General features: G+C 42.9%; 1 protein-coding gene across 1 annotated transcript; it reads right to left on the reverse strand.

Annotated features, from left to right (window-relative positions):
* Positions 1-14,553: 14,553 nt before the first annotated feature.
* On the reverse strand, positions 14,554-17,662 carry HSBP1 (heat shock factor binding protein 1). The gene is made up of 4 exons (XM_075510907.1): positions 17,517-17,662; positions 16,612-16,678; positions 16,273-16,392; positions 14,554-14,816 (listed from the first exon to the last, which is right to left on the reverse strand). The coding sequence occupies exons 1-3, from the start codon at positions 17,559-17,561 to the stop codon at positions 16,274-16,276; spliced, it is 231 nt and encodes a 76-aa protein (XP_075367022.1). The 5' UTR covers positions 17,562-17,662; the 3' UTR covers positions 14,554-14,816; position 16,273.
* Positions 17,663-22,640: the final 4,978 nt, after the last annotated feature.

A 22,640-nucleotide genomic window follows, 5' to 3' on the forward strand; every position in this document is an offset into this window, starting at 1 on the left:
GTGTGCAGCAAATGTATAATTAGCTCTAGAAAGACAGAAATGTTATTTCAAAAAACTGTTTGAAATACCCCAAAGAGGCATTCCAGCAGGCTTTACCCAGTGTTCCTTTATCTCCGTTCCCACTTTAATTACCAGTGAGCCTCCTTGTTTAATACTATTTTATGGAGCTCTTCTTTCCTTCTCTGCTGCTATTAGGAAGTTGCTGATGTGGAAAAAACCTGGAAAGTGTCACAAGAAGAATCATGGCCGAATGAGTTCATTTTGAAAAATCACTATTCAAAACTAAAGTGGAGGCTTGCTTTTTTTTGGTCTGAAACACCAAAACACTGAGGGACAGCAACGAATTCTCACCAGAAGAACACTGAATCTAACATTCTTTCCTCTTTTTGCTTGGGGAGATGGGAGTAGCATGATGGGTGGAACGTCATCTCTCTTGACCACGTATTCTCTTCTGAGAGTGGAACAGTGCAGGCATAAAAGTACAACATAAATTTTACTTTCACCATAATCAGAAATTGTGCTTATCCTGTGTTTGTCAAGATGGGGTTTGAAATTCAAGTGAATATAAGAGGAGAGAAGGTTGTTATTTTCATCCAAAAGTGAGATAAGTGTGATCTGTGGCTTTTACCTGTGGATTCCCTGTCTCACCATCCCTAGAGTCATGAGTTGTTAATACTCCAAACTGTCACCTGAGCTGGGAGGAGGAGGAGGACATCAGTAATGCACCCATCCATCCCACCTCACTCATGGTGCCAGCCCTCAGGAACAAAAAGAATTTATTTCCTCACACCATTCTGATTCTGGGTCATTGAAGTGAGTTGTTTCTGATTTGTGCTGGGATAATAAAAAAGAATAAGATTTTTGCAGAGGAACACAGAGATTCTCCGGATTCTTGTGTTGCTTAGAAAGAAGTCTGAAACCTTCTTTATCTATTTTTGTAGGAGAAAGTGGGCCAGAAATGCTGCTTCCTGTTTGGTCACCAACACAATCTCATTGCTAAGTTTCCGACCCATTTCATTTTTCAGTCACCAAATTTACGGTAAGTAAAATACCTTCTGATTGTTGTACTGCTTGTGTTGAATTTTGCAGTACCTTCCCACCCCCATTATATCCCTAAAATGCTGTATACCTATGCCCACAGGGTTTTATTCACAGTTGATATGCAGCCTTTATACTGGATTGGAATAGTGCTATCAGCAGTGATTTAAGACGTGATGTAAAGGATACCATTCTGTCCAGTTTTAACACCATGAGGAATTTGGTTGCGGTCTGACCCTGTACTGCAACAAGAGGTCACGTTCACAAAGGTGCTACCATTGAAATGGGTCTGTCTGTCTCTTTTAGACTGAGGTCAGAGAATGACTTCCCTTAGCAAAGAAAGAGCTGAAAAAAGGGAAGCACACCATGAAGGAGACTGTGGAAAAACTGGCCGTGAAGGAGACTGGCTGTGAAAAACTGAAGGACTATGCCTTCGTTTGCTTAATTATGTAACTTGTAAAGTGCCTCCCCTAAGCCTAAGCAAAATAGCTTTACTGTCCGAGACGTCTCTTCATCCCCAGTGAATGAGCAAGTGTTATACTTACACATCCAGAAATCATCCAGCACAGGCTGGAATACCATTCACTGCTGGGTTGGGAAGTGGCACTGAAATGACCAAGGAGTTTAGGACAGGAAATGAATAATGCTATTATGCCCAATTTCAACTTCACAGGAATTTTGGGAGGCAGATTGTCAATACCCAATCTACAACTGGGTCATTGGGCTATCAAGCCTGGAGTTGAAAAGCACCCTGGATCCTGCCATCTGTTAAGGCCTATCAGTGGCACTTACTGCCACGGTATCTGAGCATCTAATGACTACAAGGAATAAGGATCTCAGCTATACTTCTCATCCAGAACCTGATTCTTCCCTTAACACTGTGCTGAAGCTTCATTACAGAGGGTAGAGTGCCATCTACTGAATCAGGCTGACAATGTGGTTTGGTACCTTCCTCAAAATGTGAAACGATCTTGTACATTTATCGATTTATCCTAGTGCTCTCTGCTGACTGTTCATTTAAGATAGCCCTCTCCACTCCTTCAGTTCAGTCTGAGTCCTCCTATATGTTCTGTCTAGAGCTGAATACACTAACGATAAATAACGGACAACAACTTAGCGTCAGTAGTACAGAATAGTCACACAAGCAATTTTGAAATCACATTATTCCAACCATTTTCCTGTATGGTTTTGTGTCAATCTGAAGACTGTTTGACAGGTTTCATAGAAAATGTCTAATCTTTATCCAAATCACATATATTTCCATCAGCTTTTAGACTCTTTTGCAGTCGTATAGCTCTTGAACTCTTAGCTGTTTGTGAATGATTATTGTATGTGCCGCTTACTCGAAAGCTTCCCAGTTATACTTACAAACATACACAGAACACGGCTGTTCTGAGAGAGGAAAGGGAATATGGGATCTTCTTCGTGGGCCAGAATCCTACAGTAAATGGAGACTGATTCTTAGCTCAAACAAACAGTGAGGTTTTCTATAGCTAATGAATTAAATAGTACTGTCCTGGGTGTTTTTAAAGGCTATACACACCTGTCATCTAAAGGGGAAAATGGATGACATTTGCTCTTTCCATGTAACCTGGGAGGTTTGCTATCCCAGAGGCTCTAGGTTTGACAGTTGTAAATGCTTTAGTGCTGCTTCACTCCTTCCCTCCAGGCAATAAATCTGTTCCTGCTCTTTGGAACAGGAAAAATCAAGGGAATGTTCTTGCTGTCACCACGAGGCTCTGACTCCAGTGTAACAACTGCAGATTCGTAGGTTGTTGAACTACCTTGCTAAAGGCTGTGGAGACAAGGAAGTTTGGCTCTGAACCTTACCAAAATTCAGGGGCTAGGCTGGGTCTGGCCTGTGTGTCTCCTCACTGATGTGATCTCTTCAAAAGCTAATCGGTTCCAACAACTGTACCTGAAAAGTGGTAGAATCAAAGCAATGGCTAAAGTAGAAGATGTATGTATTTTCCATGCAAGCCAGCTTACGTGGACTCTCAAAAACCTGGACTAATTTCACACTGAAGCAAAATTTCATCTGTAATAAGCTCTGTAATAGAAATGTAGCACTACTGCGAAGAGGTCTGCTCAGAAAAAAAACACATTTCTGCTACTGAACCTACAGGAGTATTTCCTCTGTTAGCAAGATTTTTGCCGCCCAGTTGACAATTCAGTTCTGTGCACTAGAGAACAGTGGGAATCTAATCAGTTAGCGTTATCATAAGACTAGGATTTAACAAACTGTCACTGTAACAAGTAAGATGGGCTGATGTTTAAATAGCAATAGATATTTGGGTGAAGATTAGAGAATTTTTAGTCATGGATCCAAATTCCTTAGTTAAATAAAAATTCTAGTGACACTTGTGCAATAATTCTGAGGAATTATACTGTGTGTATTTAGTTTGTGATAAAGCTTAACCTGTAGGATCTCCTCCTACCGAAGTACAAGAGCCTTGTTTATCATAAAAAAGTTGACCTGCTTGACCTGTTCTCACTGTTTCTGGTCTTCCACCTTGGCATGCATCATCCAAAGCCCAAAGAATTACAGGTTGAGCATCATCCTTGAGGCTGGTCCAAGAGGATGCTCAAGGGGGTGTGCTACAGAATCACAAAAACTCACTGAAACGTCTATCACTGAGCATCTGTAAGAACAGTTAAGCTAAATCTGTCAGACTTCATAGCATAGTTATGCTTTGGAGCAGACGGAGAGATAGCTGACTTCTCAAGGTACTTTCTAGTTTTTTCTATGATTCTAAAGACAGAACCACAGACAACAGAGCTAGAAAAACCTTGATATGGCGTAATTGTGGTTAGCAGTTCCAATTTCCCATTTAACAGAAACAGACAGTTTTCAAGTAGACTTGTGTTGTGTGGCACATAGCCTTTTCCATCTTTAAAGGAAATTTCCCATAATTGTTTATTTATGCTATGCTGTGAGTGTGTGTTCACCCATCACCTTGGAGTTGGAGATACTGTTCGCAGTACCCTGAGGTGAAGCATATATCATCTGTGTCCTTGCAGCGAGGGCATGCGCCCTCGACCCCTTCTCCCTTAGAGAGCTGAAATTCCCTGTTTATCTCCAAATAACAATTTTTCTACTCAGACGCAGTTAATACATGCTAACCTTAGTGTAAACAGTTTTTCATAGATAAATTCCCTCAGGAAAACTTTCTGCTTGATTTTTGTCGAGTTACTTAGCTGTAATCATGCAGAATTCTCTGGGTTTCTAGCCGTGTGCCTCCTGCAGAGGTGTTCTGCCTGCTAATGATAGGCACTCAAGCTGTTCATTTTGTTTAGGCAAGGACACTTGAAGGACAACTCTCTACTTTTACAGTTCCTTCCTATCTTGTACAAGAAAAACTGCAGAACTTTTGCAAAGTGTCACAGCCCCTTTGCTTAGTAAACCTTCCTCGGAAAATATATGGGTGTTGGTATCAAGAATGAGCCACCCATTGCTGTGGTTTTTAAGAGGTTGCTATAGGGAGAGATTTCCATCCTTTTCTGAGATAAGCTGTAAAACACTAAGAAAAAGGCTAACTGATACCAAAAATGAAAGCTTTCTGTCCTCAGAATGAAGACTCATTACACAAACACCAGGCACATCTTTAAGAGTGAATTTGGAGTATGCAGTGAACAGATCTTAGTTCTAGGCAAAGCTGTCTCCTTCAAATTATCTGCTCCTTTTTATAGGAATCAGGCTTATTTAGCAGGGTTTTTGAGACAACCCTGCTGCAGACATAGAAAAGGTTGCTACAGTTTGCTGTGCCACCATGAAGCATTGCACTACACTTCTGCCTTCTCCAAGGCGGGCACCAGCCTTGTAAATCCCAATTCCAGCGCAAGTGCCTCTGCTACCCGAAATGGCAGCTGCCCAGTGGGTAACTGGCACTGAATCGTATCTACATGTTCATTTGAAGGGGCAAAGACTTGCATCTGTGCCAACTGGTTTTTGAGACGTGGATACACGTGTTCTGCAGTGCCCCATCTCCCTGTGCCCTTCAAGCAATCATCTGCAATATCCCTCCTTTCCTGGAGAAATTCGGGGAGGATGTGAACAGTTGCCCCCCGACCCTTCTGCAAAGAGGGCAAGTACATGTTATATCCTTCTGCTAGACAAGTAGTTAGTCTGAGATGCTTGGGAATGCATATTCCAATAGTGGACTATATTTATACACAATATGTCTTGAACAAGAAAAGGTAATGAATCACTTTACTGGCTGTATGCATGCAATTAATAAAGCATTAATAATACAGGGCATGGTAGCCCCTGTGTTAACGTTGCCTGCCGGCTAAATTCCTATAAATAAGCTTCTCCTCAAATTTCACTCATTTCTTTGCCAATGCTCAGAATACAAAATCATTTATCCTGCAACAGTGATTCTGTCTCTTTGTTTATCTAGCGTGTTGTTTCCTTTAGTAGTGGATGAATGGAACTCGAGGCCGTGTTAGAGGCTTCAAAACATGTGGTGTGCTTCAGTGACCCAAACCCCGCAATATCTTCTCATTGCAGGGGTGTACGCAGTGAAACAAAGCCAGCGCAAAGAACAGAGGAGAGTTTGTAGGAACTGGAGGTGCAGGTAATGCAAAGAGGAAAATGAGCAAATAGCCTCTGGCGCCTTCAGACTCAGCTATCTGGATCCTAAGATTCCCGTAGCATGGTCCGTGGCGACTGCTTGTTCTCCCTGCCCGGAGAGACGGGCTGTTTGTCTGTGTAACAGTTCAGTTGGAAGAGATTTAGTTGATGCCTGATAATTTTAGCATTCATGGCAGGAGCGACTGCACCTATATATTCCCTGTAGAGCTCTATGTTCACCTGTTACTGACGTTAAATAATCATTCTTTCCAGGTATAAAACATGGTGTTCCAGTGGGGAAAATCTGCCGGAAAAGCCAGCGAGGTGAGTACGTTTGGGTATTAAACATGGCTGAGAGAGATTTCAAATTCTAATCGTGACTTTTCCTGAAGTATTTGTTCTGCCCTATCAGCTAATACAGCAATGGTGCATGCATTAACATCCTGAAATTGAAATAGAGATCAAGGGTATAGGGTATAAATTGGTTTTAGAGCATAACGTTAAATAATCAAACCATGCTGGAGCAGCCTCTGTGACAAAATGACTTACATTTTTGGTGCTGCTTTTTAAATGTGATTATGCATTTTAATTGTTTAACTTCAGTCTATGGAGTAGTTTCAAAGATGTTTTAAAATAACTTATGGCATGAAAAGCCTCCTGCTTTTTAAATATGCCTCAGGTTCAACAAATTTGTTTTTAATTTTGTGTGATGTGTGAAACAGTGATTTTTGTTCAGTGCTTTCGGGGGGGTGGAGCAGCATTTCCTAAAACACTCTGGATCAACGAGGCTACAAATGTGTAAAGATGGTAGAAATTTCCATTCTGTTTGTTGTCTTGTATCACTGGAAGAACACAGAGCTCCTATAAATTTCACAGTGTTTGGAAGAACAGGACACTTCTGCTAGTCCAAGCCTTAGAAGGAACAGCACTGGGACATAAAAGGCCCCCAAATAAAGACGCAAAGGTGACTGGTTTGTCTTGCTCCTCTCCTTCAGCCGTTCATCTCGTCGTTATCTCCACAAAGCAGAACCCTATCCCCAGTTCCAGGTGGCCCAACCGAATGCAGAGCCAATTACAAACCTCAGTGAATGTACTTCAGCAGTGTCCATATCCCCTCCCATGAACATGAGGCATAATCTGGAAACACATTTCACAAGCTCAATAATGTGTGAAAACCGAGGTTTAAATCTGCACTTTATTTGTTTTTGCTCCTGACTATTCAGAGAGCAGAAAATCATAATTTATAGTGCCAATTCTCAGTATTTATAACCAAATCCTTGCTTAAAACACTGGAAAGATGATAAAAAAAAAAAAAAACGCAGATGGTGTCATTCTGCTAAATATTGTTTACTGTTGCCTGTTGTTTTAGGAGAGCTCAAAATGGAATTTAAACAAGAGCTTTATTGTGCAAGTGACAGACCTTTCCTTCAAGAGCTTCAATTTAGTACATTTCTTGCTAATGAGTGGCACTGATGATCTAACTCGTCAGTCACCTCAGATCCCAAACAGTGTCTTTAGGGGGGATGTGGGGGGGAAGGCCCTGAGCATGGCAGGGATCTCTGTGAAGCAATTAAAACTTCACGGTCACATTCACTTCCACAGTGGCTCAGTAGTAAAGTCTTAAACTGCTCTCTTGATTTTTATTTAAAAGTGGTACTGACCTTAAAGAAAAACCAATGTTAATATGAAGACCTGGTATAAAAATAAAATTAAGAACATTTAAAACCAGATTATCAAAGGTACCCCAGTCATCTCCTCCATTACCACTTGCAACACGCAAAGAATTGAAGAGCTCATGCTTATGGATTCTGCACTGGTTCTGAATACATTTTTTTATCAAAATGTTCAGTTAAAAAGGTGAGAATTGGGGCTACTCATGAAGAAGAGCACAATTCTGTATCTTCTCATACGACAGGGTAACACTAGTAATTTGGAAAAAGGAATCGCAAAGAATTTCCAGAGCAGTGAATCCTGTTCAAGGATTTACGGTTAGTTGTCTTTTAAGATGCACCCAATTCTCAGTTGCATGGTACACTTGTCGAATTTATTAAAATGACACATCTATTTGTAATCCTCTGATAAGAACCTGATTAAATTTTTTGCCTGACTTGTTGGAGATCCCAATGATGTCCCTTCTAATAAATGTCAATTGCATTTGTCATTAATTTTAACATTTGCAGTCCCATTAATTTTTTAAGAAGATTGGGTCTGATTTATAATATGTTTTGTGTGTCAATAGCAGGACGGTTGGCTTCATTGAAAAAAGTGTAAGGTTTTGGTTTGGTTTTTCCCCCCTTATATCGTATTAACATTCATTAACAATCACTCTTTCAGTTGTTGGAACGAGGTATTTTTTTAGAAGATAATCATATGACTTGACTTTGAAAGATAATAACATGAGGTCCTTTACTTGTGTTTCTCAGCATGAATTTAGGCAAGCAAGCACTCAGGTTGTTTTACCTTTGGTGACCAGTCATTTGCATTAAAAATTTACTGCCCTGCAGAGCCAGGAAGAAATTCACATACTTTTTCCTAAAAGATCTGGTGATGAGCCTTGAAAGGTCTTCTTTCTGGTACTTCACGAGTGAACAAAATCCTTGCAGAATCAATCTGTTTGCAAAGATCAATGACATTTGCACTTTTGGGCCTTAGATATTTAACTATTGCAGTGCTCTTTGATTTTTTTAATTGCCTTCTAGCTCTAAAGAATATTTTTTAGAGTCAACACGTTTTGAAAAGAGGATTTGGCTGAGGTTCAGCCTCTTGCAGTCTAACTGAATTGGGCGGCTGTTGTATGATACAAAACTCCTGTTTCATAGCAGTTGGCAAACGAAATGAATTGCTGTTCTGCTGTTGAGCAGCCTCTTGGGAAGCTAACGAACACTCCTTCGTTATTGCCACTGGGATGTGTCCTATGTCAGAGCTCAGACCATGGTGGACACTTCATCACGCACGGTCTTCACACGGGGGGTCTTAAATGCCTAGAAACTAGCAGCTAGCCTCATGTCTTAAAGTTTGTCTCTCCTTCCTCGGTGTTACCAGTTGCTTTAATTTTCCCAGACTACACAATGTTTGTCCTGGACATCTTTGGCCTCCTGACTTCTCAAAGTGCATGTAAAAATAAATGAACAAACAAAACCTTCCTGGAAACCTTCCTGTGTCGCTCCTAAGGAACTGATATTTCTATGCCAGTGGATAGAGAACAGCTGAATTCAGTGATTTCCTCCAGTGCGGTGGTGCAGGTTAAAATGCAAAAAGCTTCCCTAATATGCTTTAAGGAGACAGGGATCTGGTTTTCAAAACCAAACACGTCTGCAACAGAAATAAGGGAAATATGTACTAGAGCTGTGTGGAAATCAGAAACCTTTATCCGTTGAGAAATTCATATTCTTAGAGAAGGTGGGACTGGACTGAGGAGGAACGTTATAAGTAAAAACTGAGGTGCTCTGCAGGTGAATTACTTCGAGCCCAAGCAACTGGAAGCATCAGCTGGCAGAATAGCAGAAAGGTCTTTGTCAGTAATCCACCTAGCCTGAGCTGGTGATGTTCCTCTGTGCCATGAGATAGCATTTGGACAAACATTTCTCCACTTAACACCTACATATAACAGAACGCCGTGCTGCATCACAATTCGGGATACTTCTGCTGAAGACAAGCAGACTATGCAGCGTGGGGGTTTTTTTCTCATGTAAACTCTTAAGGGAATTCAGATGTGAAGGAGCAGATCCTTATTTTGCAAGTACACCTGCCTGCCTACCTGTTTGGGGAGACAGGCAAGTGCTACGTAGTCTGTCTCAAGTGTTTTTTGCAGGTCGCTTAAGAAAGATTTAAATCTAAGGCCTGGCTCAGCCACTGATCTGCTGTGAAGCCTCAAGTAATTTGTCTCATCTCTTTTGCCTCCACTTTTCAGGTAGTTCCTTGCCAGGTTTCTCCATTTTGCCCTTAAAAGGATAGCATATTTTGCTGTATCTTCCATATCTGTACGGGGGCTTGCACAAAAGGGTCACAGGCCTTCCATCCAGACTTGTCACATTAACACCTATGAATCTGAGACTTGAGAAACACTTAACTCCATCACTTCTCCAGTTGCTATTTCAACCAGGATTTAATCTCTTGAGCAAGGATTGTATATTCTGCAGCTTTGTAAACTGAAGAAATTTTTACATAAGTATCTAACTACAAGAGCTTTGTAAATAAAAATGTCAGGTCTGTAGCAAAATGACATAAAGGAACACTTTCTGTTAATACACGTGCATTTTTCAGAGAGACAATACCTGTTTAACCATTCTTATCTCAGAGTGCTCATATGATGTAAAGTCTCTATCCCCATGCTTTATTTTCCTGATGACGTAATTTCATTAACTCTACATCGGAGTCAGAAAAAAAATCTCAGCGAGCATCAGGTCTTTTCAAAACACAGTAAGGCTTAAAGCTTAGGAAGGGCTTTGTGTATCCTATTAATTTTCTTAATTGTAAACACAGCCTCAGTGTCTTGTGTAATAACCACATTTCAAATCAGCATGTGGCTCATTAAAGTCCTACCATCTGAACGTGTACATTAAAGGTAACGAAATAATTAATCTGAGCAGTGTTCCTTCTATTAGTGAGAGCGTGCCCACTAGAAGGCAGTATCTGCTAGAGAGTTATAAACTTGAGGAAAAGTAAAAAGCTTCATTAAATGATTCCATGTGAATACCTCCAGGTAAACTGCAGCCTCAGGTGTAATTTTAGAGAGAGGATGGACAGTGTCTCTGACCTTGGCTACAGGTGTTCCACAGCAAAACCATACAGAATCAAAATTATTTTCTGTTTGAAGGCACAGTGTCAAATGTGTTTACAATATGAAGGAATGAATTTCATGAGCTTTCAAGCTTGGAGGAAGAATGAGTGAGCAACTTCAGCACTCCCCCAGGGTTTGGAAGAGAGGCAGGTCAGGTCTCCTACTGATTTCCACAGTGATCTCAGGCAAACCAATTCCCCGTGCCTCGTTCCATCTAAGGAAAGGAACCAACGGTACTTTATTGGGAGTATTGAGATAATAAGTCTAGAGGAGGCCAGATAACATGAATTTGCACAAATGTTCCCTGTCTCCACTGCCAACAATAGATTGTGAGATTGCAAGATGAAGTCCAAGTAATTTCTCATGAGCTCCGTCCCAAAGCAGGCAGCAATGCAGGCAATGGTACGTGTCGGGCATCTGGGAGACCTGGGTTCAGCCCAGGGAAAGGAGGGCTTTGAAACTAGCCCTTGCAGACAGCGAATGTCGTAGTTTAGTGTGTCTCTCTGGCCTATAACCAGCTCCATTTACTGCATGGACCAGATGGTATTAGTTGAAGAGCTATCTGTGTGCAGTCTTATTTACCGTACGTTGTCTTTAGGGCAGAGATTAAACGAAAAATCCTCTTAAGGATATTATAATTCTGGATCACTTATCAATGGGCCTAAATGTTTCAAAACATGGATTATAACACTATTCCCTTGCACTGAGAGAGTATCATTCCTGCTATAAAGATAGGAATTAAGACACCAGATGAGATGAGACAGGAGTTTCAAATCTATTTCTGTTGCCCAGTGTGAAATACATAAGCCACACAGCTCCTGTGATCTTCAGCTTGCAGGACCCACAGACTCTGCTTGCGCTGTCTAATTCCATACCTCACGCTTGCGTACAAAAAGTAGCTTTGCCATCCCCTTACTTGCTGCTTGGGCTAGGACGGGAAAGAACGAAGGAAGCGGCAAGTTCAAGAGAGTGCGTTTTCCACCCGTCTCACCTCCTCCTAGATGGCACCTATTATACAGAAACCCTTTCCCCTCTTGCGGGTAGGCAGGAGGCAGCCGTGAGCAGACACCCACGCTCACTCACGCAGGCAGAGCAAACCATTTTGCTGTCAGAGCACAGATCTGCTGTGCCTATGAATTACAGCAGGTCTGCTCAAAGTTACACCAGCGTTGAACTGCAAACTGGAAAATGCAGCATCCACCACGCCTGCTTGTACAGGGAAACCAGAGCAGGGTGCAGTTAATCTGTAACTGTTTGTGAAAATAAACTGTAGGAGGTAAATATGTCCTACAGTTAAATGATAAAATCCAAGTGTACGTTACCACGATGACAGGTAGCAGAAAATTTCTCTTAAAGTAGAAAGTGCTTATATAGACTTTGGCATAGAGATAAATAACAAAAAAAGGCAAGCTGCAGTCTCAAAGGATGGTCCTAGACAAAACACAGCACTACATAGTTTGATTTAAATGAATATATGGAACAGCTTGCTTCATATTCCAGTAAGGAAGACAGTCCCCATTCAAGAGCTTGATCCTCAGACTTTTTTTTTTCTTTGCAGGTGAGGCAGCCCAGTGAAAAGGACAAATATTTGTCAGTAAGATGGGAACCAGCATACTGAGTGTCTGGGATAGAGTTAATATTCTTCCCAGTAGCTGGTATAGTGCTGTGTTTTGGATTTAGTATGAGAATAACGTTGATAACACTGAAGTTTTAGTTGTTGCTGAGCAGTGCTTACACTGGTCAAGGGCTTTTCAGCTTCCCATGCTCTGCCAGGTGCACAAGAAGCTGGGAGGGGGCACAGCCAGGACAGCTGACCCCAGCTGCCCAAAGGGCTATTCCATACCATGTGCCGTCATGCTCAGTATAGAAACTGGGGGGAGTTGGCCAGGGAGCAGTCCCCGGGGACTGGCTTCCGCTGCTCGGGGACTGGCTGGTGTCGGTCGGCAGGTGGTGAGCAGTTGTATCACTTGTTTTTTCCTGGGTTTTGTTCCTCTCTTGCTCTCTCCTTGTTTTCCTTTTCATTACAATTTTTTTCCCCCAATTATTAAACTGTTCTTATCTCAACCCACAAGTTTTCTTACTTTTGCTCTTCTGATTCTCTCCCCCATCCCACTGGGGCAGGGGAGGGTGAGCGAGTGGCTGTGTGGGGCTTAGTTGCCGACTGGGGCTAAACCACAACACTGAGAAAAACAACAAGGACACTATTATTTTGTAAAGTGTTCTCAAGTCCATATAAAAAGCCACTTAAGAACAGTCATCTTCTGCTTTGCTTTGTGTATTAAACCAACTGCACTTCCAGAAATTGTGGCCAAAAGGGATTCTACTTTGGCTTGCACATGCTGTTTATATGTAGAAGCTCTATCACTGGTTCTGAGTAAGAATAAAACGTGTTTCTCAAAAATATGCAGTATTTACAAAGCTGCAAGTAATACCTTCCTGTCTGAAAGGCTTATTTTGAATTGAATTGTTACTTTTCAAAATCAGTCAACTGTTAAATTTATGAGGGAAAACTATCCCCACTGAAAAGTGTTGAGAATCTTTCCAACGACTTGAAGAATCTAGCTTCTTCTTAAAGCTGAAATAATTTTCCAGTGAGTTATTCGGATACAACGAACTTCAGGAAAGCAGGCCTACTACTGCTGTGTATAGCATAGTGCAAGCAAATTCAAGAACGACCACTTCTCCCACCGGAGGAAGAAGGCCAGATGAGAATTTATAGTTGTATAAACATCACACAAAATGATCTTCCACTTTAATATACTTCCCTATGAATTTGATCTATATTGTCATTACCTAGGAAAATCCACATTTGACAGGGCATGAATCGTGCTCACCCGTTTCTTACAGAGAACACACCTATATTCTAGATTATATTCTATAAGCAGCGGCTGTGCTAAAGTCTGTCTATAAATACAGTCTCACATATAATGATATACTCATGCTAGATTTTGCTTTAATATATATGACCTGACTACTTGTTACCACATAATAGTTTATTAGATTTTTTAAATGACATTACAAAGAGCCTAAGGCTGGTATTACAAGGTATATTGATACATTTCCTATGTTCACAAAATTCCCCTATTATTATGAGCTTTTATTACAATTTCCCCTCAGTTTTGAAAAATGACCTGTCATATTGCCTTCATAATACACAGGTGCTAATCTGGTGGCGTTCACAGAGCAGTCTTAAGTGTGGCCAACACATAACTGCTGATTGCCACCAGTGCTTTCTTAAATTTGTATTTCACACTGGAGGAGCATTGCAATGATTGTCAGTAATATCCGACATTGGTCATTTTTCTTCACAAGTGACATAGTACAGACTCTTCTAAAGATACTTCTCATTGCCAAAATACTCTGATGTAATCTATTAAATTCCAGGCCCGTAAACGTGGATATGATTATAAAAGCAAACACCGTTCTAAACCAAGTATTTTGAAGAGTTGCAGCTAGTTGTTATTCAAAGAGAAGCAAAGTTTCACAATTCTAACTGGGTTCTCCCCTCTTTTTGTTACTCAGTGTATCGTTGCTTCGTTAGCAAACTGTTTAGTACAATGAGCCAGTGGTTTAAACTGAAAGACCACATAGACGCTCCCCGTGCAATCCCATCCCTATTCTGTCCGCTATCACTATTTCAGTCATAACTGTTGTTCAAAGGTAATGCTAAATGACACATTGTCGGTTTCAAAGGAGAGTTTTACAGTGTTAAAAAACTTAAATCCCATAGTGAGATTTTTCATAGTTAGTAGTTCCTTGTCTGTCTAAAGATAACAGATTTGAATGGCAGTGGTTGCTCAACGGTGTACAGATGTCTCTAATGTTAAATCTATATTTCTAGTTTATGTTCTAGGAACACACGGGCAAGGTAATGCCAGGCGTAGGAGATATGATTTTGACGTTCAGTGCCTTATGTTTCCAAAATGACCTTTTTACATTTATGAGAAAACAACACATAGTCCTCAACGAGTTGAGTGACTGATGCAGAGCTAAGATTAATGCTAAGTTTCAATCTTGTGCTTCACTCCACAAAGTTACGTAGGACAAGTTAAGATTTCCATTTGATGGGAGTCACTAGATGTTTAGCTATCAAAAAATGAAACATCTAGAAAAAGTATAAGAAAGAGAAAAAAGTGACTTCACAAAAAAATACACCCGGTAGTTGAGATCCATAAGATCTGTGTTTTAATAACACAACTAATTGATCCTCATAACAAGAATTCAAAAAGTGAAATTACAGTAGACAAATCAAAATATAAACTAACCTATTCCTAACTATACAATATACATTAGGAATGCAAGCTCTCTAACAATATAAAAATGCTTTTACACACAGTAATTGCAAAAAGCTGTTCTGTAATTCCAAGGATTTGTAGAAAAAAAAAAAAAGAAGTCTTCCAGGATTCATCTTAAGTTATTGGCAACCTGTTGGGGAAAAATAATTTAAAAAAATATATATTACTGAGAAGAATTAAGAGAATCATGCTCATCAGAAAATTTCATTTGTGGGGTTCAGGCTAAGGGAACTGGCACTGGGGGCAATGAAGCCCATAATAGTTTGTATTTCTGTCAAAGTATCACAGAAAATAGGTACTTAACAAGCAAGATGTATACCTGTTTCAAACATACAGGCCTATCATACAGGCTGCATAGTATTCTAGACACGACCTCAGAATTTCAAGCCTAAGAGAGGCTGAAACCTGTCCCACTTAGCCACCTTAAAAAAACCCCACGTTAATCTAACACGATACATCTAACAGTTTATTTACCAGTTGCCTTCCGTGGATTACAAAAATCAAATTCTATATAAACTGAAGTGAAATCTTAGTGCTCATATATTATAATTAAGCACCACACACACACCTTGTTTACGCTGTAAGTTTTGGCACTCGTGCATTGCCCCCCTCTTCTGAAATGCCTTTAGCAATTGTAAACACTGTGTGTGGTGCTACCTGATCACTTGAATTTATTTACATGGTTTTGTACTAGATTTTGAACTGCTGCTTGCCAAGTAGATGGAACATCTACTTCTCCAATGTTTTTGTGTTATACAGGGAGTGGTTATCGATTAAGAAATTACATAAGAAGAATACATAATATCATCACATTTATCTTTCAGTAAGAAATTTCTTTTTCCAGGGAGCGTTACCTTAGAATATGCCTTGCCTCATGCCTGAGTGTTGTCTTACACTGTCAGAGTCAGGACCTGCTGCTTTGCAGCGGTACGTGCGAGTCGTACTCCCAGCAAGTTCCTAACTTACACAGGAGGGATTTACAGCTGACCAACAGCAACGCACTCATTAGCCCCTGTGGACAGCAGCAAGTCTACAGTCTTTAAGAGCTTAGCAGGAGCTAAAGTCTACAGGATGCAGCGAAAGATGGAAGAGTAGCACCACGCTCACACTAGCTTTCTAGCTATGGAAATTCGAGGGGATGATGGCAACGTGCATGAGATTATGGTCCTTTTCAGAAGGCTCGAATATGATGAGAAGGGAACACCTTGCTTTGCTACAGATATTTTTTCCCATCTCTCCTCCTTCCCATTGCTGCAAAGACAGTCATTATTTCAGATCTTCCTAAGAGTACCAGAGTGAGTGTGTAACAGAGGAGGAGTACAGCTATTGCACTTCCTCAAAACTAACTAGACATGAAGAAAGTAACTCTCCTCCCAGTATTGGTGAGGAAAGCATCCTTGGTGAAGAGGCTAGCAGGAGCCTGCTGAGGAGAGCTTCTTAAAACTTCTTGTATTATAATGTACAGAGCTGCTCTGCATGAATTTCAGACTACCTCACAAATCAAAGGAAAAAGTCCATCTACATTTAAGTCAGTAATTTCAAGTGACCTGAGGATTTGTTTCAAGGCTAGCAAGCAATTGTCTCACTTTAACTCTTGTTAGTAGCAGGGGTCTTGTTCTCGCCTTCCAATTCTTCCACTCCCGCTTGTGTCATGAGGTCTGCTATGTTCTTCTCCAGGTCATCTATACGACAGCTCATGTCATCAAGTTCACTGGAGTTAAGGACTATGAATCCGATCTAGTAGCGGTTGGGTTGGTTTTTAGGATTTTTTTTTTTGTTATTGTTGTTCTGGGTTTTTTATTACAGCTTTGCTCAAACGCTTATGGTCACTTTAAATTTATCTTCTAAATCCCACTGGTAAATATACTTTAAAATACTTGTGCATCTGTAGTGTATAGCACCTATCTGACTTTCAAAAAGGATATTTCTTCCAATTATTTGGTCAGACATGGTTTGAAATTTGTCCTGCATTTGCTGAAGCAACGTCTGCACCTAATAGAAAGGAAAAAAAGAAGTCTGTTTTGTTTTCATTAAAGAGGTTGTTGCAGTATTTAATCTCATGTAATGAGGCAAGTACAATGTTTTCTTTCATTGCTGAGCTCACCTGTACACAAACTCTCCAGTAAAATTCCATACTTAAGTAACATATTTTTACATATATATATGTACACACAGGAGAACTGAGGCTCACGGTAAACAATTTTAAGATCTAGAAAGTGCCTGCGTTGCACAACCAGGACTAAACCCACAACAGCTGCTTCCAGCGTCCTATGTTAATCACCTGATGACACCTTTTCGGTATCAGAATAACAGCCTTCCTCTCCACACTCCCAAACCCTTGCTCCTAACCATATCCCTCCCAGACACAGATAACTCCTCCTTACGCAAGGAGCCCCGGCAGCACAGCCAGCCTGGGAGGCGGCACCAGCAGAGCACTTCAGGTAAGCGAGCGGCTTCGCTGCTGCGATGGGAAACACAACGGTGGCACATTACTGCGCTCTGACCGGCGCCGTCCCTGAGGGCCTGGGCAGAAACAACTCTCCAGTGGAAGCAGTTTATCGTAAGACCCGGGGGAAAAGGCCCAGGCAACACCACAAGCCCAGCAGCCCCTCCAACAGCAGGCAGACGCGGGTCACCCAAGCTCGGCCGCGCCGGGCCGCAGGAGGTAGCGCCAGGGCCCGCGAACGGGGCGAGGCCGGAGGCTTCTACCCCTTCTGCGGGGGCCTCTCCTCAGGGAGGCCGCGGCTCGCCCGCCCTACGCTCTGCGGCCGCTCCGAGGCGGCGCTCCCCGCTCCCCCCGAGGCGATGGACCCGGTCCCGGCGGCCTCACCACGGCGGTGAGGTCCTGCATGGCCTTCGGGTCGGTATCGGCCATGGTCGGCTCGGGCAGCTCGACGGGCGCTCAGATCCCGGCTCCGTCTCCACGGCAGCGGCGCTTCCGGGCCGCGCCCCGCGACTTCCGCCTCCTTCGCCTCTCGCGCGAAGAGACGAGCCGAGGGGCATTCTGGGAAGTGTAGTCCGTACCGCCCCAGGGCCTGAGGGGCGAGGCTGGGGATGGGGGAGCGCCGGGCCACGGCCGGGAAAGTCCATCGAAAGCCCCGTCTCCAGGCAGCCCGGCCCCCGCCCCAGCCGCCCTTGTGGTGGGGGGAGCGTTCCCCAGCAGGAGCGGGAGCCTGCGCACCTCTTGCCAGGCTGCCCACGGCGGTGGGGGCCGTGGTCCCCGGGGCTGCAGGCAGCCTTTGCAGGCTGCCGATCTGGACTCCGGCCTCTTCCCCTTCCGCCCCTTTCACGGCCGTTGTCGGCCCCACTGGCAGCGGGATGTGGAAAGTAAGGAGCTTGTGGGCCTCCCCTAGGTATGCTAAGTATGCTTGGATATTAGGAAAAATTTCTTTACTGAAAGGGTGGTCAAGCATTGGAACAGGCTGCCCAGAGAGGTGGTGGGGTCACCATCCCTGGAGGAGTTCAAAAAGCGTGTAGATGTGGCATTTCACGACATGGTTTAGTAGGCATGGAGGTGTTGGGGTGACAGTTGGACTAGATGATCTTAGAGGTCTTTTCCAACCTTAATGATTCTATGATTTTTAACTCCTTGTAGGAGGCGAAGTCTCTCATAAACACAGCACTGGCACAGCTGTATGGGAAAGGAAGGCATTAAAACATCTTCCCCCCCCTGAGCATTAAGCTTACACGTAATCTTACACTTAGAGTAAAAGCTTTCCTCACAGTGAGATTTAATAGTTTTGCTTATGCTCTTAAAAAATAACTTTGCAAGTTGGGGAGATTACAAATGTATTTTTCTAGACTGGGAAACAGCGCTGTCTGAAGAGGCTGTCTCCCTTTTTATCGTTTAATTTAAAAGGGAATGAGCAGTTAAGCCCGGCCAGCAAACATGTGCAGGTAATCTGGGTTCAGAAAGGGGCTCCCTGTAGGAAGTGCAGCATTACGGATTAGCGCTGGAAGTCGCGAGTGTTACATAAGTGGACTGATGATGAAAGGGAATATATTACTGTGGCATATTGTCTTCATGAAAGAAAGTAGGAATAGCAAATGTGCATGCACTAGATTAAATTCATGTCTGCCACAGGTTAGTGACATGGTCTTTAAGATACTGTAAAGCTTTGTAGACTGGATTTTTGCGGTGGGGATGGATGCAAGATAAGCATTTCCTAAGTGTCAGTTTATAGGCTTTTTAGACCAAAACTACTCATTTATAGTTTTGTTTGTGAAGTGAGTCAGTGTTTACATGGCTTGGTTATTGTGTACTGAGGTAAGATCTAAACTGAAGTTAACAAAAACATTGAATATGAATTTGTAAATAAAGAACGTTTCCCATTAGCAGCAGATGATTCTCAAGTGTCTCATTTTGCCTGAAAGCCAATACGATGTGCTGACACACTCTGCCTTATCCCATAACTAGTAACAAATGTGAGATGCAGGGTGTTTGCATTATTAATGTGCCTTTTGGAGCACTGCAGTAGTAATAACAAAACTACTTAGTGCCAGTTTGGGGAAATTTTGTTGTCTGTTTAAAAGTAAATATGGCTTCTAGTGCTGAAAAATGCTAAGAAATTAACTCCCATTTATTTGTTTGATGTGTTTATGAAAGGTGGTTGTTTTTATAACTGCTATTTTGAATCACATAAACTATTGTTTTGAAAAGGTCGTCATATCTGGTCTCTTGGAGCACATCAAAGTGCAGGTCTCTCGGCTCCCCCGAATGCTGGCGTGAGTCACAGGGCAGGTAGTGGTGCGTACAGGGTCGGGCTGTGGCTGCTGCAGACCCCAAAGGCTGTGGCATAGCAGTGTCTGTCCAGGGACCGTATCTTCCCCGGCACGCTTTTGAACATATAACTAACTGTACGGGGAGACAACACGGTGCTCACCGGCATGGACTCTCTCCTGTGTGCACCGCGTGTGGCTCGGTCAGGCGGTTGTGGCTTTCTGCAATGGGTCCAGCAGATGCAAACAGCGGGGAGCGATGCGCACAGAGCCGGAGAGGTCAGACGTGTGTGCTTGTGTCTTCTCGCTCCGAGCTGAGGGTGATCTTTATTCTATTACATGTTCTTCTGGTAAAACTAAATTGCTGTGTCCCATTATCTTCTTAGTATTTGCTGTTCTTAGGTAGTGCAGAAAACGGGGGAGCTCTCAGGAAGCTGCTTGACATATCAAGCTATGGGAGGCCATTTCTGTCTCTTCTAGCCTCCTGGCCAGGGTGTCAAGGCTACAGCCTGCAGCTAGATGCCTACCAAGAGAAGACATATGGTCTAAAGCCCACTACCTACAGCAATCCTCCAGGATTTTCAGCCAGTGACAATGCACATGCCTTTATTGGTTCTCCATCATTTAACAAGAAAAAATATGGATTGGCCTGATTCTCCAGCTTTTTTCTTGTAGATGGTTTTGTTGCAGCTTGACCTTGAGAATGAGACATTACTGACTTGACTTCACCGCTTTGTGGCTGTATTGTGGTGGGTTGACCCTGGCTGGACACCAGGTGCCTGCCAAAGCGGCTCTGTCACGCCCCTCCTCAGCTGCACAGGGGAGAGAAAATATAACGAAAGGCTTGTGGGTCAGGATAAGGACAGGGAGATCACTCACCAATTACTGTCACAGGCAAAACAGACTCCACTTGGGGAAATTAGTTTAATTTATTACCAATCAAATCACAGTAGGATAATGAGAAATAAAACCAAATCTTAAAAACACCTTCCCCCCACCCCTCCCTTCTTCCCGGGCTCAACTTTACTCCCGAATTCTCTACCTCCTCCCCACCAGCGGCTCAGGGGGATGGGGAATGGGGGTTGTGTTCAGTTCATCACACATTGTCTCTGCCGCTCCTTCCTCCTCAGGGGGAAGACTCCTCGCACTCTTCCCCTGCTCCAGCGTGGGGTCCCTCCCATGGGAGACAGTCCTCCACGAACTGCTCCAACATGGGTCCTTCCCATGGGCTGCAGTTCTTCATGAACTGCTCCAGCGTGGGTCCCTTCCATGGGGTCACAAGTCCTGCCAGCAAACCTCCTCCAGCGTGGGCTCCTCTCTCCACGGGTCCGCAGGTCCTGCCAGGAGCCGGCTCCAGCGCGGGCTCTCCACGGGGTCACAGCCTCCTTCAGGCATCCACCTGCTCCAGCGTGGGTCCTCCACGGGCTGCAGTGGATATCTGCTCCACCGTGGACCTCCATGGGCTGCCGGGGGACAGCCTCCCTCACCGTGGTCTTCACCATGGTCTGCAGGGCAATCTCTGCTCTGGCACCTGGAGCACCTCCTCTCCCTCCTTCTTCACTGACCTTGGTGTCTGCAGGGTTGTTCCTCTCACGTATTCTCACTCCTCTCCCCAGATGCAATTGCACAGGTTTTTTCCCCCTTTCTTAAATACGTTATTGCAGAAGTGCTACCACCATCGCTGATGGGCTCGGCCTTGGCCAGCGGCGGGTGTGTCTTGGAGCCGGCTGGCATTGGCTCTATCAGACATTGGGGAAGCTTCCAGTGTTGTCTCACAAACGGAGTTCGTTACCTGGTGTGCAACACCCAATACACACACAGAGCCGAGATATCAGTTTATTTCAAGTTTTACGCAAGACCAGGTGCTAGCTGGTAGCTCCACAAAGCTAGGCCCCTGCTCATTCATACAGGTGCAGTATTTATACAGTCTAGTTATGCATATGCAGAAGTAATTATGTAAAGCAGTTTTCTATTGGTCTACATTTTCTCATCTTGTTCTTAAAGCTACAGTACTACTTTAACATTCCATGCATGCCCAAAGGTGAGGGGTCTTTGCCTGGGCCGGGGTGTCCAGCTCAAGGGATGTGACTTTTAGTATTATAATGAGGACAGTTCGCATGAGGGTGCTTCTTATCACACTTCTACTAGTAGTTTCAGATTGTTCCCAAAACGTCTTAATTAGCTTACATATTTCTCCAGGATGTGTTTCACTTCCCAAGGACAATAGTTTTGATTAGGCGTTCCACATTCCAGTCTGAATCCCCCTTATCAACTTTACCTAAGTCCTGGCCTTCTACCAGCTCCTGATTGATGACACTAGCAGCTTCTCACAGAAACCACCCTTGTAGCCCCCCGCTACCAAAACCTTGGCACACAAACCCATTACACCATGCTGTTACCAATTGTGGCAAGTTAAGATGGGGCACTTTATAGATTCAGCTGGTGCCTCTAGCTCAGACATCCCAATACCATGTTCCATCTTACGGTATGGACAAGCCCTAGATGGTTTTCACCTATCACTTAAAATGTGTGTCCACTAAGCTGGTATAACAGTCCTTGTTATGCAGGGAGTCAGATCAGAGTAACAAAATGATTCCTCGGGCCATTAATATTTTTAATGTGTCAAATGGCTGCACACTTGTTCTCATAACTTCAGGAATTTTTTTTCATGTCAGGATAAAACATTTTCATTATTCATTTGCTTCCTAGCATGGCATAGTTAAACAATGACTGACTTAAAATTTGCAGGGTTTTGTCTCCTTTTTGAGACTGGACTGAAAGAAAATGCTATGCAAGGAGGACTGGTAGGATTAACGATCCTTTCACAGTAATGTTCAGAGATTACTAAAATGAATGGAGCTGTAGAAGGCGGAATTCTCTTGCTAGCTTTTTACTGACAAAGTCGTAATTTAAAGTGTACAGAGAAGGAGGACCTTAAAAATTTACAAAGAGCCTGTTGTTTTCTTTAAAATCAAGGGAAATTTACAAAGATTAATTTAAAAACAGTTAATGAAACTCCTTTAAAATACGAGGATATGTAATTCCAAAGGAGAATGACTGGACCTAATATAGCAGTAGGCCATGGTCAGGCTTTGTACAAAAGCAGGCACATTTTCAGTTTTCCAGGGAACTCAAAATGAGCTTTGCCTTTGTGGAAACATGATAGACATTCCTGGTACTGGTGTCTTTAGGTCTGATTCAGTTCCTGTTTCCTTTGGTGATGTAAGATTAAGGC

The sequence above is a fragment of the Mycteria americana genome, chromosome 8 (assembly GCF_035582795.1).
Source record: "Mycteria americana isolate JAX WOST 10 ecotype Jacksonville Zoo and Gardens chromosome 8, USCA_MyAme_1.0, whole genome shotgun sequence".
In the NCBI taxonomy this organism is placed as follows: Eukaryota; Metazoa; Chordata; class Aves; order Ciconiiformes; family Ciconiidae; genus Mycteria; species Mycteria americana.

Bases quoted from the DNA above. Each gene is read 5' to 3' on its own strand.
- HSBP1 (XM_075510907.1), bottom strand. From the start codon at position 17,561: ATGGCCGATACCGACCCGAAGGCCATGCAGGACCTCACCGCCGTG. The intron at 16,679-17,516 runs GTGAGGCCGCCG...CCTTTCTATTAG, and splicing joins TGCAGGACCTCACCGCCGTG to GTGCAGACGTTGCTTCAGCA. The intron at 16,393-16,611 runs ATATCCTTTTTG...ACTCCAGTGAAC, and splicing joins TGACCAAATAATTGGAAGAA to TTGATGACATGAGCTGTCGT.